The sequence below is a fragment of the Phacochoerus africanus genome, chromosome 4 (genome assembly GCF_016906955.1).
Source record: "Phacochoerus africanus isolate WHEZ1 chromosome 4, ROS_Pafr_v1, whole genome shotgun sequence".
NCBI lineage: Eukaryota > Metazoa > Chordata > Mammalia > Artiodactyla > Suidae > Phacochoerus > Phacochoerus africanus.
This window is the reverse complement of record NC_062547.1, coordinates 4546212-4564767: the sequence shown is the minus strand read 5'-3', so window position 1 is coordinate 4564767 and position 18556 is coordinate 4546212. Positions and strand designations below refer to the sequence as shown.

The 18556-nt window shown below is 53.6% G+C and overlaps 1 protein-coding gene across 1 annotated transcript in view; it reads left to right on the top strand.

Annotated features, from left to right (window-relative positions):
* Positions 1-18556, top strand: part of LRP5 (LDL receptor related protein 5) — a 121806-nt gene that overhangs the window by 76325 nt on the left and 26925 nt on the right. The window contains 6 exon segments of the mRNA XM_047775070.1: positions 44-260; positions 2634-2923; positions 6688-6914; positions 8414-8598; positions 12480-12803; positions 15176-15375. Of these exon segments, the coding sequence (XP_047631026.1) occupies positions 44-260; positions 2634-2923; positions 6688-6914; positions 8414-8598; positions 12480-12803; positions 15176-15375 (1443 nt within the window).

The window sequence follows — 18556 nt, the reverse complement described above, 5'->3', positions numbered from 1 at the left end:
CCAGGCTCGAGGCTGGTGCAGCCCTGTGTCTGCCGTCCCGCAGGTGATCAACATCGACGGGACGGAGAGGCGGACGCTCCTGGAGGACAAGCTCCCGCACATTTTCGGGTTCACGCTGCTGGGGGACTTCATCTACTGGACCGACTGGCAGCGGCGCAGCATCGAGCGCGTGCACAAGGTCAAGGCCAGCCGGGACGTCATCATCGACCAGCTGCCTGACCTGATGGGGCTCAAGGCCGTGAACGTGGCCAAGGCCGTCGGTGAGTCTGGTCAGCCTCGAGCCCCCAGGGCAGCTGTGCTGCAGGCTCCTCCTGCTGCTTGGTCCACAGGCAGCCCAGTTTGAGGCTCAAGCTGGGGGTGTAAGTGTCTGGCAGGGGCAGCCACTCTGGGGCCAGGCAGGGCAGGAGATGGTCAGAATACGGTCAAGGACAGCTGACCACGGCTTACGCTTGTTGGGTGCCTGCTGTGTGCTTAGTGCCCAGGGCAGCCCTGTCCGCTAATTACGACATTGCCCCGTGAACCCAGGAAAGAAGGAGGTGAAGCTGCGTAGCCAGCAGGTGGCCAAGCCCAGGACTCACGCCAGGGCTGCCTCTACCTCATCACCGGGCAGGGCTGCTCCATGAGCATGAGCAGGCTGGACCCTGCAGCACCATCCAATAGCCGGGATCTGCCAAGAGCCCGCTAATTAACTAATTCGTCTCTTTAGGAACAGGGTTCCCAGTGTAAGCCAGCAAACTACACTGGGGACAGTAGTGTCCAGCTCTGGTGGGGGGACAGATGGGGGACAGGACTGTGGGCTTGTTGGAGGCAGGGACTCTGTTCTAGTGGGGCCTCAGTGCCTAGTACTGACCTACACATCAGAGACACTTTGCTGGGAGAGGGGGAGGACCAGAGGGGCGCAGTGCTCAGCCTCAAGCTGCACAGTGTAGCGGGTGGGATGCCCCGTAGCTCTGCGGCCCGGCTGGTAACTGTGGTTGTGATGTTAGAGGGATGCCTGGCTTTAAAATATATGGGAGGGTGAGTTCCCCTCGTGGCTCAGTGATAACAAATCCAACTGGTATCCACGAGGACGCGGGTTCGATCCCTGGCCTTGCTCAGTGGGTTAAGGATCCGGCGTTGCTGTGAGCTTGTGGTGTAGGTCACAGATGCAGCTTGGATCCCATGTTGCTGTGGCTGTGGTATACATAGGCTGTGGTGTAGACAGGCTGGCAGCAGCTACAGCTCTGATTCGACCCCTAGCCTACGAACATCCATATGTTGTGGGTGCGGCCTTAAAAAGACAAAAAGAAAAAAATTTTAAAAACGTAAAATAGGGGCATTCCCATTGTGGTTCAGTGGTTGACGCATCCGACTAGGAACCATGAGGTTGCAGGTTCGATCCCTGGCCTTGCTCAGTGAGTTAAGGATCTGTCATTGCCATGAGCTGTGGTGTAGGTTGCAGACGTGGCTCAGATCCTGCGTTGCTGTGGCTCTAGTGTAGGCCGGCAGCTACAGCTCCAATTAGACCCCTAGCCTGGAAACCTCCATGTGCCACGGGTGCGGCCCTAAAAAGACCAAAAAAAAAAAATATATATATATATATATGTATGTAAAATATGTAGGAGGGCATTTGAGCTTGGAATTTAGGGAGTAGGTGGGGGCAGGGTTTCCCTGGCAGAAGGGACAGCTGAGCAAGGGCCCAGAGGTGAGGCTGTTCGGGGGAGGGGGCCCCTGGGGACAGCCTGTGCTCCGAGACAAGATGCTGGCATCAACACCTAGTTTGCCAGCCACGTCCCCGTGGAATGTGAGGCCCACTGGTGATAAGGAAAATGGTGTATCCATGGGGAGTGAGTTAAAGGTGAGAAACGGGGAGTTCCCACTGTGGCTCGGTGGGTTAAGACCCTGACTAATATCCATGGCCTCACTTAGCGGGTTAAGGATCCAGCATTGCCGTGAACTGTGTGTAGGTCGCAGACATGGCTTGGGTCCCGAGTGGCTGTGGCCGTGGTGTAGGCTGGAAGCTACCCCAGCCTGAGAACGTCCCCATGATGCAGGTGCGGCCCTAAAAAGCAAAAATTAAATCAAGTTGAGAAACCGGACCCTCTCGCTGTCTCCTCCCTCCCGTCTTCTCTCATGTTGGGATCTGCTGAGAAAGATGGGCGGAGGATCTCTTTCTAGCAGACATACTTAACACTAAATTAAAGCCAATTTTAACAGCACTCCAGCAGATGAGTGAGCCTACCAGGCTGGGCAGAAATAAATGCATGAATGCTAAGTACCGTCTGCCGTAATAACAGAAGAAGCACCTCTGGCCATCCTGGCGACCCTGGGTTTTGGAGGGCAGTGGATGGCAGGAACCACTTTGGTGGGGTCCGGGCTGCAGTCCAGTCTCCAGGCCAGGAGTCCAGGCCCTGCAGGGTCTGGGGAACAGGGGGTGCGGCTTGTCACCAGGTCGCCACGTGGATGCCGTTGTGAAAATGGCGGGGCTGCCCTGGGTCCAGAGCTCGCCATCACGGCACGTCCCTTCCCCGTGCCCGGGAAGACCCTGGGTAACCACTGCCCGCCTGCCGTCCCCATCTGGCATCTGGCGGACACGCAGCCCCGCCTGAGCGTGGAGCCGCCAGTGTCGAGAGCCCGCGCGTCCTTCCCTCCAGGGACCAACCCGTGCGCGGACAGGAACGGGGGCTGCAGTCACCTGTGCTTCTTCACGCCGCGCGCCACCAAGTGCGGCTGCCCCATCGGCCTGGAGCTGCTGAGTGACATGAAGACCTGCATCGTGCCCGAGGCCTTCCTCGTGTTCACCAGCAGGGCCGCCATCCACCGGATCTCCCTGGACACCACCAACAACGACGTGGCCATCCCGCTCGCGGGCGTCAAGGAGGCCTCCGCGCTGGACTTCGACGTGTCCACTAACCACATCTACTGGACCGACGTCAGCCTGAAGGTACGGCGGCCAGGTGTCCCCCCCTTTCCCGCAGACACCTGCCTGGTGTAAACAAGTTTCTCTGTCTCTGTCTCTCTCTCTCTTTTAAAAAAGTTTCTAAGTTTTTTTAAGATCGTGGTAGAGGTGCTGCACACCCTCGTATGTAAGTGTACAGTGCAGAGAGCCGTGGTTTTTCAATCTGATGCTCTGTAGTTATTGTAAAATATTGGCTCTGTGCCCCATGTTGTATGATACATCTTTGTAGCTTATTTTATATCTAACAGGTTGTATCTCTTTTTTTAAACGGTTTTTATTTTTTCCACGACATTTGATTTAGTGTTCTGTCAATTTTCTCCTGGACAGCAGCGTGACCCAGTCATACACATATGTATCTATTCTTTTTCTCACATGATCCCCCATCAGGCTCCGTCACAAGTGATCGGATATAGTTCCCTGTGCTGTACAGCAGGATCTCCTTGCTTATCTGCACCAAAGGCAAGAGTTGGCATCTAAGAGTCTGTGTCTCTTAATCCCTTGCCCCCCTCTTCCCTCTCCCCACTGGTTGCCACCAGTTGTTTCTCTGCGAGCCCACTTCTTTTGTGTTATTTTTACTGTTTGCTGTATGTTTTAGATCCCACGCAGAAGTCGTGTCGCACAGTGTTTGTCTTTCTGTCTGACTTCTTTCACCCACCATAATGCCCCCCGAGACCATCCATGTTGCTGCAAATGGCAAAATTTCGTTCTTCTTCTTTTTTTCTTTCCCATCATGGCATTTATTAGAAGATAATGAACATAGTTCCCTGTGCTATACGGTTAGGCTCTTGTTGTTTCTCTCTTTTATATGTAGTCATTTCAATCCACGAATCCCAAACTCCTAATTTATTCCTCCCCACCCCCTTTCCCCTTTGGTAACCAAAAGTTTCTTTTCTATGTCTGCGTGTCTCTTTCTGTTTTGTAAATAAGTTCGCTTGTATCATATTTGCGATTCCAAATATAAGTGCTGTCATATGGTAGTTGTCTTTCTCTGATTTCACTTAGTACAGTCGTCTCTAGGTGCTGCAGATGGCATTATTTTGTTCTTTTTGTGGCTGCGTAGTATTCCATTGTGCATGGGTACTACATCTTCTTTATCCATCCGTCTATAGGTAGACATTTAAGTTGTTTCCACATCTTGACTGCTGTCAATAGTGATGCTCTGACCATTGGGGTGCATGTATCTCTTTGAATTAGTGTTTCTCCAGATATGTGCCCAGGAGTGGGAGTGCTGGATCACATGGTCACTCTATTTTTAGTTTCTTAAGGAACCTCCAAACTGTTTTCCATAGTGGCTGCACCAATTTACATTCTCCCCAACAGTCTAGAGGAAAAGTGTTCCCTTTTCTCCATACTGTCTCCAGCATTTGTTATTTGTAGACTTTTAAATGATGGCCATTCTGACTGGTGTGAGGTGATACCTCATGGTAGTTTTGATTTTCATTTCTTTAATAAACACCAATGTTGAGCATCTTTTCATGTGTCCATTGGCCGTCTGTCTGTCGTCTTTGAAAAAATGTCTATTTCAGTCTTCTGCCCATTTTTTTGGTTGGATTGTTTATCTGTCATAGAGTTGTATGCACTGTTTGTATATTTTGGAAATTAAGCCCTTGTTGGTTGCATCGTTTGCAAATACTTTCTCCCATTCTGTAGGGTGTCCTTTTTTTATGGTTTCCTTTGCTGTGCAAAAGCTTATGAATTGGACTAGGTCCCATTGGTGTATTTGGCTTTTATTTCTTTTGGCTTGGGAGGCTGACCTAGGAAAACATTGGTAGGATTTCTGTCAGAGTGTTTTGCCTGTGTTCTCTTCTAGGAGTTTTATGGTGTCACGTCTTATATGTAAATCTTTACGCTATGTTGAATTTATTTTGCATATGATTGTATAGTATAGTCTAACTTCATTGATGTACACGTAGCTGTCCAGCTTGCCCAGCACTGCTTTTTGAAGGGACTGCCTTTTCTCCATTGTATATTCTTGCTTCCTTCATTGATGGTTAATTGACCAATGTGTGGGATTATTTCTGGACTCTCGCTTCTGTTCCACTGATCCAAAATTTTGTTTTTCGTGGCTGAGTAGTATTCCATTGTATCCAAAAATAAATAAAATAAGTAATTAATTTAAAATGGAGTTCCCTTGTGGCACAGCAGGTGAAGTATCTCTTGTTGTCCCTGCAGCAGCCTTGGTTGCTGCTGGGGTGCAGCTTCAATCCCTGACCCGAGAACTTTCCCATGCCTTGGGCACAGTCCAAATAAATAAATAAATAACTATGGAGTTCCCATTGCGGCTCCGCGGCTTAAGAACCTGACTAGTCTCCATGAGGATGTGGGTTCAATCCCTGACCTCGCTCAGTGGGTTAAGGATCTGGCATGGCCGCAAGCTGCAGCATAGGTCACAGACGCAGCTCAGATCTGGCGTGGCTGTGGCATAGGCCTGCAGCCGCAGCTCCAGTTCACTGGGAACTTCCATATGCTGCAGATACGACCCTAAAAAGAAAAATAAAATAAAATTAGATGGATAGATAGATAGATAAAAGAAGAATATTGGCATTCCTTCCCTGGTGGCCTCGTGGTTAAGGATCCCGCATTGCCACAGCTGTGGCATAGGTTGCAGTTGTGTCTTGGATTTAATTCCTGGCCCAGGAACTTGCATCTGCCTCAGGTGTAGCCGTAAAATTAAAAAATAAAATATTGCGCCATGCACTTGTTCCTCAGCATACTTCACATTTCCCTTATTTTAGGGGACTTGTTCTTCCAGTTTTTTCCGACTCTCAATGATACCACGATGGAGTTCTCTGGTGGCTTAGTGGGTTAAAAACCGACATTGTCACTGCTGTGCGCTGGGTCCCTGGCCCTGGAACTTGCCATGGGCACAGCCAAAAAAAATGTTGCCATAGTAATGAACAGCTTAGTGTATGAGGCCTCTTTTGTATTTTTATTCCTTTGGATAAAGTTTCAGGAGGAAGATTACTGGATGAAAGGATACAGCTCTTTTTAAGGGTCATGAGACACACACACACACACACACGTGTCTTATATGATACTATTATTTTAATATGTACTTACATGCTTTTGTGTTTTATATATTACACACACACACACACATATGTAGCCAAGTTGTTTCTTCTAAAAAGGTTGTATTTGGCTGCTTTTCAGATGTTCATTTAAAAACTAGAAGGTTGGGGAAAAAAACATAAAAATAAAAAGAATAAAATCTCAAATATTGGTGATGTGGCCTCAGATGTGGTCCGTAGTTGCTCCCGGAGACCTGGGATCTCCTGGCACGAAGTCTGCAAAAACCCTGGTGTGGGGGGTTCCCACTGTGATGCAGTGGGTTAGGGATCCACCTGCAGTGGCTCTGGTCACTGCAGAGGTGCGGGTTCCATCCCCTGCCGTCCATAGGCCATGGATGTGGCCATTAAAGCAAAACAAGACAAAACTCTGGTTTCTAGGGAGTTCCCGTCATGGTGCAGTGGTTAATGAATCCGACTAGGAACCATGAGGTTGGGGGTTCGATCCCTGGCCTTGCTCAGTGGGTTAAGGATCCGGCGTTGCCGTAAACTGTGGTGTAGGTCGCAGACACGGCTCGGATCCTGCACTGCTGTGGCTCTGGCGTAGGCCGGCGGCTACAGCTCCGATTAGACCCCTAGCCTGGGAACCTCCGTATGCCACAGGAGCAGCCCAAGAAGTGGCAAAAAGGCAAAAATAAACCTCTGGTTTCTAACCGGTGGCCGTCCCTCCCCACCTGCTCCCAGACCATCAGCCGAGCCTTCATGAACGGGAGCTCCGTGGAGCACGTGATCGAGTTTGGCCTTGACTACCCGGAAGGCATGGCCGTCGACTGGATGGGCAAGAACCTCTACTGGGCAGACACCGGGACCAACAGGATCGAAGTGGCCCGGCTGGACGGGCAGTTCCGGCAGGTCCTCGTCTGGCGGGACCTGGACAACCCGAGGTCGCTGGCCCTAGACCCCACCAAAGGGTAAGGGCCATTTTTGTCCAGCACGCGTGCCCCTGTCCCCGTCATCTCTCGACACCAGCCCATGCGGTCATGACCTTAGGCCGAGGCAGACGGCTGTCCACCTGGCACTCTGCGGTTCGAGCAGTGCTGACCACTACTAGCTTTGAGGTAGCCGGGGCCAGCGGGACCCTTGGAGGTCACCTGGCTTATATCGCAGAGGGGAAACTGAGGCCCAGAGCAGAAGGCAGGAAGGGGAGCCTCTGTCGCAGCCGCTGCCCTGGGCGCTCCCCGTGGGTCATCGCATCTCAGCATCCAGGGGTCCTGCCAGGGGTGGGTATCTGTGCACCTGATTTTGCAGATGCAGAAACTGGGGCTCAGAGAAGCGAAGTGACTTACTGAAGGTTATGTCACTGTTTAGGGAAGTGCTGGGCCAAGAAGCCCCATTGAGCCTCCTGTCCTCCGGCTTCTTACAGGCTGCTTAGCTGCCAAATAAAAGCCACCTTGCAGAGTTCCCGTGGTGGCTTCCTGGGTTAAGAACCCAGTGTCCTTTCTGTGAGGATGCGGGTTTGATCCCTGGCCTTGCTCAGTGCCTTAAGGATCAGGCGTCGCCGTGAGCTGTGGTGTAGGTTGCAGATGAGGCTCAGATCCTGCGTTGCTGTGGCTGTGTCGCAGGCCGGCAGCTGTCGCTCCTGTAGTTCGCCCCCTAGCCTGGGGTCTTCCATATGCCACACGTGAGGCCCTAAAAATAAAAATATAATAATAAATAAAAGCTACCTTGCAAGGCAATGCCTTGACCTGTCAGGCAGCCCGGGGCCAGGGTGGGGTCTTCCTCTGCCCGCAGCCCTCACCCCACAAAGCAGCAGTGACCTGATGTGTAGGGGCCCCCAGCCCCTGCCTGCTGCATGCCCTGTGGGGAAGGGGAGATTCGGCATCGCAGAACAAGGAGGAAGGCCCAGGTTCCAACGAAAGGACCTGTGAAACAATCACGTTGATGCTGGAATGGGGACTCCTTCTCCGAAGAGCGAGGAAGGAGGACCTGCCGGTGGAGGCGGCAGGGCGGGGTCTGAATCCAGCCCCGCGAGGCCCGTTGGCCTCTGGGTCCTGTCGCCTCTACCTTCTTTGAGGAGAGGGAGCGTACCCCCGATTTGCTTGCCGTCACCTGCGCCTCCCGTCACCCTGGCCTCCTCTGCAGCTTAGTTAAGCAGTTGACCCTGACACAAGTGTCCCGGCCTGGATGTCCTGTTAGGTGGTCACCTCGTCTGTGCCCCCCGTTTGTCTTCGAGTGAGAATATCAGCGCTTGGCTTGCGGGGGTGCTGGTGCGGGGCTCCAGGAGGCGGGAGGCAGCTCCATGACCGCTGCTGGGGGGACGTTGGGCTGGGGGAGGGGCTCCTAGGGTCTCACCCCTTCTCTCCGCCCTGGGGGAATGTCGTCAGCACAGCGGAGATGGCACTGGGCACGTCCTCTGCCCCGCAGTGCGGGACGCCCCTGAGCCCGCCCTGCCGCCTCCCGTGTCTTCCAGCTACATCTACTGGACCGAGTGGGGCGGCAAGCCCAGGATCGTGCGGGCCTTCATGGATGGCACCAACGGCATGACGCTGGTGGACAAGGTGGGCCGGGCCAACGACCTCACCATTGACTACGCCGACCAGCGTCTCTACTGGACGGACCTGGACACCAACATGATTGAGTCGTCCAACATGCTGGGTGAGGGCCGGGGTGGGGGGGGGCCGTCCCTGGGCCACCCTCAGCCCCCACAGGAGGTGTGGACACGCCCTGAGTGCTGAGCCAGCCTTGGCCCCTCTGGGGGAGGTCCCCTTCCTCCCCGGGTGCTGCTGCTGGAGGCGTGTCGGGAGAGCCCCAGTGACAGCTGTTTTCTACACCTGCCGAGAGCCGGGTCCCAGACAACCCTGTGCCAGGATTCTGATCTGACCCTACACCACAAAGCTTAGGTCTTCACGGAGCCAGACACGGAGGCCCAGGGAGGTCACAGGACTTAAGGTCACAGAGCACTATATAGGCCCCAGGGACATGTGCTCCATCTCCTTCTGACCCTGGATACCTAGTGGGTACCAGGCACCATTCTGGGACCACTCCTAGGCAATGCTCAGCATCCTGGCACTCCATTAAGAACAGGCACCAAAAAAAACCCTCGTTCCAGAGTTCCTGCCATGGTGCAAGGGGATTGGTGACGTCTCTGTGGTGCCAGGACACAGTTTCAGTCCCCGGCCTGGCACGGCGGGTGGTGGATCCCGCATTGCTGCAGCTGCAGCACAGGTTGCAACTGTGGCTCAGAGCTGATCCCTGGCCTGGAACTCCATATGCCTCAGGGCAGCCAAAAATGAAAAAAAGGAATACAAAAAGACACCCCTTGCTCCAAGCCACTCAGCAGTGGGGGCAGGATTTAAACCTAGAACACATAACTCTGGACTTCTTGGGGGGGAGGGGATTATATTCGCTCTCAAGTGACACCAGGCGATGGAGCCACCCTGTGCCACAGAGAGGATTTAGCTTGCTTCCGAATCGCTGCCGCTGCCACCTGTGGTAGGGGATGGTTGTTCCCATTTTACAGATGAGGAAATGGAAGCCTAGGTGGGCTGAAGGGCTTGTTCCAGGGACTGTGTGAGCCGAGCCAGAGCTAGAAGCCCAGTGCCCTGGTTCCTTCTCGTGGTGGGCAGCACCCACCCTGCCCGCCAACTGTCCTGGCATCCAAGGCCGAGAGCAAAGTTCGACTGTGTCTTTGAGACCCTCGCCCAGCCCTGCAGTGAGTTACAAGGGGCTGATGCCGATGGGAAACCGACCATGGCACGGCTCCAGTTGCCCCACGTAATTACGCTCCCTAACTACCCCCAGAGGGAGGCCATCCTCGGGAAAGCCAGCGAAAGCCCTGGAAAGCCACCCAACCCTGCAGGTCGAGGGCAGTCGTGCGTGGGCCAGGCCATTTTCGTTTCTGCAAGTGTAGCCACAGATGTTTGCAGAGCCCCTGGTTAATGACACTGGAGGCCCCTGTCGAGGGAAGGGTGGGAACGGTGCCTGACACGGTGGGCGCTGGCCCTGCCATGTGAAGCTGGGGCCTCAGCCGGGCTGCAGTCCCGGCCCCCGCACGTGCTAACCGAGTGACTGTGGCCAAGGGACTTAGCCTTTCTGTGCCTCGGTTCCCTAGCGCTGGTGGTCCCTGCCGCTTACAGCTGCTGCCGTGAGAGCTGGAGACGGAGGGTGAAGGCCCTTCTCTCCCACGCCTGCTGCACCACCAGGACCCTCTAAGCGTTTAGAGAATGACAGTGGCTATTGGAAAATTCTGCTCCCGGGTCTTGGGAGAGGCACGAGCGCGCGCACGCGTGTGTGTGTGTGTGTGTGTGTGTGTGTGTGTGTGTGATGGAGGCAATCAGGGAGCCTCTTTATGTAATAACTCTTTTTCTTCTGAATGAGAAAGTAATCAACTTAGAGAGTTTCTAAAAATACAGAAAACTATGAAGAAAAATTATAATTACCCATCATTTCATCAATCAGTAATAACCATTACTCACACATTGGCATAGTTCTTTACAGTCTTAAAATATTTTGACTGACTTATTAATGTTCTTTTTTTTTTTTTTTGGCCACCTCATGGCATATGGAGTTCCCAAGCCAGGGATCATACCTGAGCCACATCTGCAACCCGCACTGCAGCTTGAGGCAACATCAGATCCTTAACCCGCTGGGCGAGGCTGGGGATCAAATTGGAATCCTCATGGACACTGTGTCAGGTTCTTAATACCCTGAGCCACAACGGTTTTTTGTTTTTTGTTTTTGCCTTTTTGCCATTTCTTGGGCCGCTCCCGCGGCAAATGGAGGTTCCCAGGCGAGGGGTCAAATCAGAGCTGTGGCTGCCAGCCTACGCCAGAGCCACAGCAACACGGGATCCGAGCCGCATCTGCGACCTACACCACAGCTCTCGGCAATGCCAGATCGTTAACCCACTGAGCAAGGGCAGGGATCGAACCCGCAACCTCATGGTTCCTAGTCGGATTCATTAACCACTGCGCCACAACAGGAACTCCCACAACGGTTTTTTAATATTCTTTTTGTTGGGTTGTTCCTGTTGCTGCTTTTTAGGGCCACGCCTGTGGCGTATAGAGGTTCCCAGGGGTTGAATCGGAGCTACAGCTGCCGGCCTGCACCACAGCCACAGCAACGCGGGATCTGAGCTGCGTCTAACTACACTGCAGCCCACAGCAACACTGATCCTTAACCCACCAAGCGAGGCCTGGGGTTGAACCTCATGGATACTAGTTGGGTTCGTTCTGCTATGCCACAGAGGGAACTCTTGATTTTTTTAAAATCACAAGGCATTACGTTTAAGTTTCATGGATGCCCATGAAGGCACTCCTATGCACACCCATTTTGGAGTTTCCTGGCAGCCTAATTGTTAAGGATTTGGTGTTGTCACTGCTGTGGCTCAGGCTTGATCCCTGGCTCAGGAGCTTCCGCACGCTGTGGGTACAGGTTCCCCCCAAAATTACCCATTTTGCAGATGGAGAGATTGAGGGTCCGGGAGCTTACACAGCTCTCCCAAGGTCACGTGCTGATCAGGGAGGAGTGAGGGGCCCGGGCTGACTCTAGAGCCTCGTCCCACTCACGTGGTAGACTGCTAGGATGAAGGTTTTGTTGAAAATTTTTATTGTCGTAGATCTGCAGTCACGTACCAAAATCTTAAGTGCTTAAGTTGAAGAATTTTTACATACAGATATTTGTACCTACACAGAAGCATAAGCATAGCCCATGTAGCTCCCATGTAGATCAAAGCAAGGAAATTTTGGGGTTCCCGTTGTGACTCAGCAGTAATGAACCGAACTAGAACCCAGAGGGTTCAATCCCTGGCCTTGCTTAGAGGGTTAAGTATCTGGCCTGGCCATGAGCTGTGGTGTAAGTCGTAGCCGCAGCTCCCTGCATTGCTGTGGCTGTAGCGTAAGCAGGCAGCTGCAGCTCCCATTGGACCCCTAGCCTGGGAACGTCCATATGCCACAGGTGCGGCCCTAAAAAGCAAAAAAAAAAAAAAATCATGGAAGTTTCCAGCCCCCAGAAGGCTCCTTCATGCCGCCTCTTAGTCAAGCTCAGCAGCTTCCTCAGGGGCCAGTGCTGTCCTGACTTCTATCTAGGTGCACTAGTTGTTCTGTTCTGGACCTTTCTGTGCATGTGGTTGTACAGCGTGTGCTGTTCGGCGGCTGGCTTCTTGCTTCTTTGGCTCAAAGGACCGTCAGCTTCGGCCGTGATATGCTTATGCTTTTCATTGCTGCGTCCTTTCCGTTATGTGAAGATCCTACCCATTTTTTACCCATCCTCCCACTGATGGACCTTTGGGTTGTTTCCAGCTTGTGGCCGTTGCTCTGCGTGGACCCTGCCTGCCTTTCTCTCGTGCTGTAGGAGGGAATTACCTGTCCTCGGGGTCCACGCACATCCAGCCTCGGTGGACCCAGCTCCTTTCCCAAAGTGGCCGTACCCATCACGAGCCCCACACCGGCTGCCAGGCGGCAGGTTGAACTGGTTCGCCCATGAGGACGCCCCTGCCGGTGCTGTCGTGGACACCGTGCCCCCATGTCTCCATGCAGGTCAGGAGAGGGTGGTGATTGCCGACGACCTCCCGCACCCCTTCGGCCTGACCCAGTACAGCGATTACATCTACTGGACAGACTGGAACCTGCACAGCATCGAGCGGGCCGACAAGACCAGTGGCCGGAACCGCACCCTGATCCAGGGCCACCTGGACTTCGTGATGGACATCCTGGTGTTCCACTCCTCCCGCCAGGATGGCCTCAACGACTGCATGCACAACAACGGGCAGTGCGGGCAGCTGTGCCTGGCCGTCCCCAGTGGCCACCGCTGCAGCTGCGCCTCGCACTACACCCTGGACCCCAGCAGCCGCAACTGCAGCCGTAAGTATCACACTCTCCCCCTGCACCACATTGGATCCGTCTGGCGGGTCAGGTAGAAAGACAGTTCTTGGCTGGAGATACCTGGGGGCACATGGACAGGTGGGCAGGTTGTGCACTGCACGAGTAGCAAGATGTTACCTGGAGGCTCAGGCTGGGTGGAAGACCTGTGGTTTCATCAAGACACAAGTAGATGGGCCAAGCCCTCAGCTGGCGCGTGCCCTGGGGGGCTCTTTGAATGTGAAAAACAGCCTCTGGGGAGAGCCTCACAGAGCCAGGCATTGTTCCAAGGGCTTTTCATGGCACTTATTGGATCCCCAAGCCCACAGGGTCAGGACCATCACTGTCCCGTTTCACAGACAAGGACCCCGGACACTGAGATGGCTACTGCCCAAGGCCACACAGCTCTTAAGACTTGAAGCAAGTTTGAATCCTGGCAGGTTGGCTCCAGAGTCCCTGCCCTTGGCCCCTTGCCATGTGGCCTCCTGTCCGCTTGTGTGATCCTCTAAATTACGTAGGCTTTTTTTGCTTTCATTTCAATAATAAGAAAAGCCAGGTCCAGAGAGCCCAAGAGTGACTTTCCCACAGGCCTGCAGGGAGAACAGGTGCGTCCTGTTGGCAGGCTTTTCTCCTGTGAGTCAGCAGAGAGCTGCTTATAACTCAGCCTCTGTGCAGCTCTGGACAGTTTATTTAATTTTATTTTTTTAGGGCCGCACCCTCGCCATATCGATATTCCCAAGCTAGGGGTCAAATCGGAGCTGCAGCTACTGGCCTACGCCACAGCAACACTGGATCTGAGCTGCACCTGAGACCTACACTGCGGCTCATGGCAACACTGGATCCTTAACCCACTGAGCAGGGCCAGGAATTGAACCCACATACCCATGGATACTAGTCGGGCTCTTAACCAGCTTGAGCCATGACAGGAATTCTGCAGTTGACAGTTTATAAAGCTCTTTGTGGTCCAGAGCCTTGCCTGAGCCTCTCACAGCCCAGGGCGTTAGGAGGGCTGGGCTTCCTCAGCCCAAGTTGTGTGGACGAGGGGCCCTGAGGCCCTGGATGGCCAAGGGGCTTGTTTGGGGCCCTGAGCTGGTATGAGACGAGCCTGGGGCCATGGCCTGGGACTCCCTTCTCCTGGGCTCCCTTTGGTCCTGTTGTCCCTCCCTCTGCCCAGGGGGATGTGACTCGGGTGCTGGCTCCCGTGGCTGGCAGGCCCAGGGCCGCAGCTTGGATTCACGTGGCCCAACTACAGCTCTGACTGTGACTGATGGCCCACACACATCCTGGGTGACACAGTTTCTGAACCCAGGCAGCTTTGCTGCTCATGGTCCTGAGGAGTGTCCCCTCCTGGTGTCACGGTTCACAACACACAGTTTTCAGCACTTCCCAGGAGCACGTGGAAGCACCTGCCACATCCCAGAGTCACCCGAGCATCACACAGACTTCACCACTATGACCTCCTTCTGTCTTGAGGCTTGATAATCTGAAAAGAAACGGGGAGTTCCCAGGGTGGCTCAGCAGTAATGAACCTGACCAGTAACCGTGAGAATGCACATTCGATCCCTGACCCCGCTCAGTGCATTAAGGATCCAGCATTGCCGCGAGCTGTGGTATAGATTGCAGATGCAGCTCGGATCTGGCGTTGCTGTGGCTGTGGTGCAGGCTGGTGGCTGCAGCTCCAACTTGACCCCTAGCCTGGGACCTTCCATATGCCATGGGTGCAACCCTAAAATAAATAAATAAATAAATGGATGTCTAGTTTTAAAATAACACATGCAGAGTTTCCATCATGGCGCAGCAGAAATGAATCTGACCAGGAACCATGAGGTGTGTTCGATCCCCGGCTTCACACAGTGGGTTAAGGATCCGGTGTTGCTGTGAGCTGTGGTGTAGGTCGCAAATGCGGCTCGGATCTGGCGTGGCTGTGGCTGTGACATAGGCCAGCAGCTGGAGCTCTGATTGGACCCCTAGCCTGGGAACCTCCATATGCTGCGGGTGTGGCCCTAAAAAAAATAGTAATAGTAACACATGCACTTAGAGAATACTCAAGCAGGAGTTCCCTGGTGGCCTAGCGGGTTAATGATCCCATGTCACTGTTGTGGCTCTGATTACTACTGTGGCCTGGTAACTTCCACATGCCGTGGGTGGGGCCAAAAATAAATAAAATGAAATAAAAAATAAGCATAGAGACTTGTGGAGCCACGTAAAATTCTCCACGTCCAGCCCTCCGAAACAGCCTTGTGTCTTTCCCGGCTCCCCCAACATCTAGTAGGTCGTTGTACCACAAGCTGCAACACCGTCCTCCCCACCCACAGCCCACAGCCCTCGGTTGGCTCCCAGCCGCTGACTGCAGCCCGTCTGCTTGCCTCCCGCAGCACCCACCACCTTCTTGCTGTTCAGCCAGAAATGCGCCGTCAGCCGGATGATCCCCGACGACCAGCACAGCCCGGACCTCATCCTGCCCCTGCACGGGCTGAGGAACGTCAGGGCCATTGACTACGACCCACTGGACAAGTTCATCTACTGGGTAGATGGGCGCCAGAACATCAAACGAGCCAAGGACGACGGGACCCAGGCAAGTGTGCCGACGGGGGGCCCGGGAGCCCGAGGAACTCGTCCTGGCGGTGTCTAGGCTGCGGCCCCCTTTGCTTGGCAGAGGGAGTGCCAAGAGAGCCCAGGCCGGGGGAGCCATGATTTGGGCTCCAATTATGTCATGAGCAGATTTGAGAAAGCCTGCAGTTCTCTGTAGAAACTGGAATTTGCTGCTGTTTAAGTAGTGGTGGTGGGCGTCAGACCCCACGGGATTTTTTTTCCTTTCCAGCGGTGGTTTTGTGGAGGGATACTTGGTATCAGCTATTCGCGACGCGTCTTTTTATCTCAGGGGGTTGATGGCCAGTTCTGCTCTAATGCAGCATACGTGTTCCTGAAAATCACCATGCGAGATGGGGGGGGGAACAGGGCTGGTGCACAGTGCTCAAAACTCCATCAGTGACACATGAGGGAAAAGAAGAGGAAGCTGGCAGCTCAGGGGCGCTGGCCTGCACGCGTTGAATAGTTCAGTACCTCATTTCTACAGCAGATACGGCGCAGGACTGGCCGCTTTTCTGTGTTAGGTTTTTGTGACCCACTCCAGGAAGGACATTGTCACTGCAGCTTCAGGGCACACCGGGTGTAGCAGGGAGCTGTGACCAGAATCCCGTTGATGCAGAATTTGAGGGCACGCCTGGCTGTTCACACCGGTTTCTAAAGACTCCTTTGGTAGGAGTTGCCGCTGTGGTGCAAAGGGATCCGTGGCATCTCTGCAGCGCCAGGATGCCGATTTGATCCACAGCCCAGCACAGTGGGTTAAAGGATCTGGCATTGCTGCAGCCTACGTCTGCTCAGATCCCTGGCCCTGGGACTCCATGTGCCCGAGGGACAGCCAAAAAAAAAAAAAAAAGAAAGAAAAAAGACCCTTTTTTGTTTTGGTGTTGTTTTTGCTTTGTAGAGCCACACCTGCAGCATGTGGAAGTTCCCAGGCCTTAAATCAGAGCTGCAGCCGCCGGCCTACCCCGCAGCCACAGCAACGCGGGATCCGAGCTGCGTCTGCCACCTACACCACAGCTCACAGCAACTCCAGATCCTTAACCCACTGAATGAGGCCAGGGATTGAACCCACATTATCATGGATACCAGTCGGGTTCATCACCGCTGAGCCCCAGTGGGAGCTAAGAAAAGACTCCTTTTTACCAAAGCTCCACAACCTACCGGTCTCTTTGTCGACCAGTGGCAGCGTCACATCTCATGTCATCGTGGCAAAGTCTCGATGCTGTTATCACGGCGAGGCGGGGAAATTCTCCTGGGCGGAGAGTTTCAGGTGGTTTTTGTGTCTGCAAAGTAGATGTTCCCCTTTCCCACCCCGAACAGAGGGCTGCCTGTGCTGCTGGACCTCACTTTTTTTTTTTTTTCCGGTCTTTTTGTCTTTCTAGGGCCGCACCTGCGGCACATGGAGGTTCCCAGGCTAGGGGTCTAATAAGGGCTGTAGCCGCCGGCCTACACCACAGCCACAGCAACACCGGATCTGAGCCGCGTCTGTGACCTACACCACAGCTCACGACAAGGCTGGATCCTTAACCCAGTGAGCAAGTCCAGGGAGGGACCCCGCAACCTCATGGTTCCTAGTTGGATTCGTTAACCACTGCGCCACGACAGGAACTCCCTGGGCCTCACTTTTGACAAAAGACCTCATCCAGCGACAGTGGGAAGTGAACAAGCCATCATCCCCTGCCATCCCCGTGTCCTTGGTTGATGGTAAAATCCCTGCCGGCCCGGCAGCTCTGCTGTCATCTCTGTAGGAGCAGAGCCTGGTGGATTCCTTTCATCCCACTCTGAGCGCAGGTGACTGTCACTCTGAGGCCTTTGGAGAAACGGGATGTGTTAATTGCCAGACCGAGGCTTCCCTGCTGGGAACATTGCTGGGCGCAAATTGCCTGAATGTCTGTCTCTCGGAGAGGCGGAGAGGCGTTCTCCTGCATCCTCTTATGGTGTCTGGCAAAGTCGGGGAGACTTTGAAGAAAAAGCCCCTTTAGGGGCACTTAATTTGGGAAACATTCATTTCCCTCCCTGCCTCTCTTGTTAAAACTCCATCCTCTGGGGGCCGTAATTCTTTTTTTTTTTTTTTTTGTCTTTTGTTGTTGTTGTTGCTATTTCTTGGGCCGCTCCTGTGGCATATGGAGGTTCCCAGGCTAGGGGTTGAATCGGAGCTGTAGCCACCGGCCTACACCAGAGCCACAGCAACGCGGGATCCGAGCCGCGTCTGCAACCTACACCACAGCTCACGGCAACGCGGGATCGTTAACCCACTGAGCAAGGGCAGGGACCGAACCCGCAACGTCATGGTTCCTAGTCGGATTCGTTAACCACTGCGCCATGACGGGAACTCCCGGGGCTTAATTCTTTATGGGGGTCACCACCCGGCCCCCAGGCATGATGGTCTTGACTATATAACTATTTGGCTGTTGTTTTTTTTTACTTCATTGTTTATTCTTTTGTGGTGGAATATACATGACATAAAATTTACCATTTTAAACCTTTTTTTTTTTTTTTTGGCTACATCTGTGGCAGGCAGAAGTTTCCCCCCGGGCCAGGGATTGAACCTGCGCCATGGCAGTGACCTGGGCCACTGCAGTGACAATGCCAGATCCTTAATCTGCTGAACCACAATGGGAACTCCCATTTTAAACGTTCTTTTTTTTTTTTAAGGGGTGAACCCGCAGCATATGGAAGTTCCCACGCTGGGGATCTAATGGGAGCTACAGCTGCCAACCTATGCCACAGCCACAGCAATGCCAGATCCTAGCCGTGTCTGTGAGCTCATGGCAGTACCGGATCCTTAACCCACTGAGCGAAGCCAGGGATCGAACCCACAACCTCACGGTTCCTAGTCGGCTTAATTTCTGCTGCGCCACGACGGGAACTCCCATTTGAAACATTCTTTAAGCGAGCAGCTCAGTGGCATTAAGTCCATGCATATTGTGGTGCCACCATCAGCTCCATCCAGATGAAACTCTGTGCCCATTTAACACGAACTCTCAGAGTTCCCGCTGTGGTGCCACGGGATCGGCAGTGTCTCTGGAGCGCTGGGATGCAGGTTCAGTCTCCCGGCCTGGCATGGTGGGTTCAGGATCTGGCGTTGCCGCAACTGCAGCTTGAACCTGATCGCTGGTCCAGGAATTCCATATGCCTCGGGGTGGCCTAAAAAAAGAAAAGAACAAAGC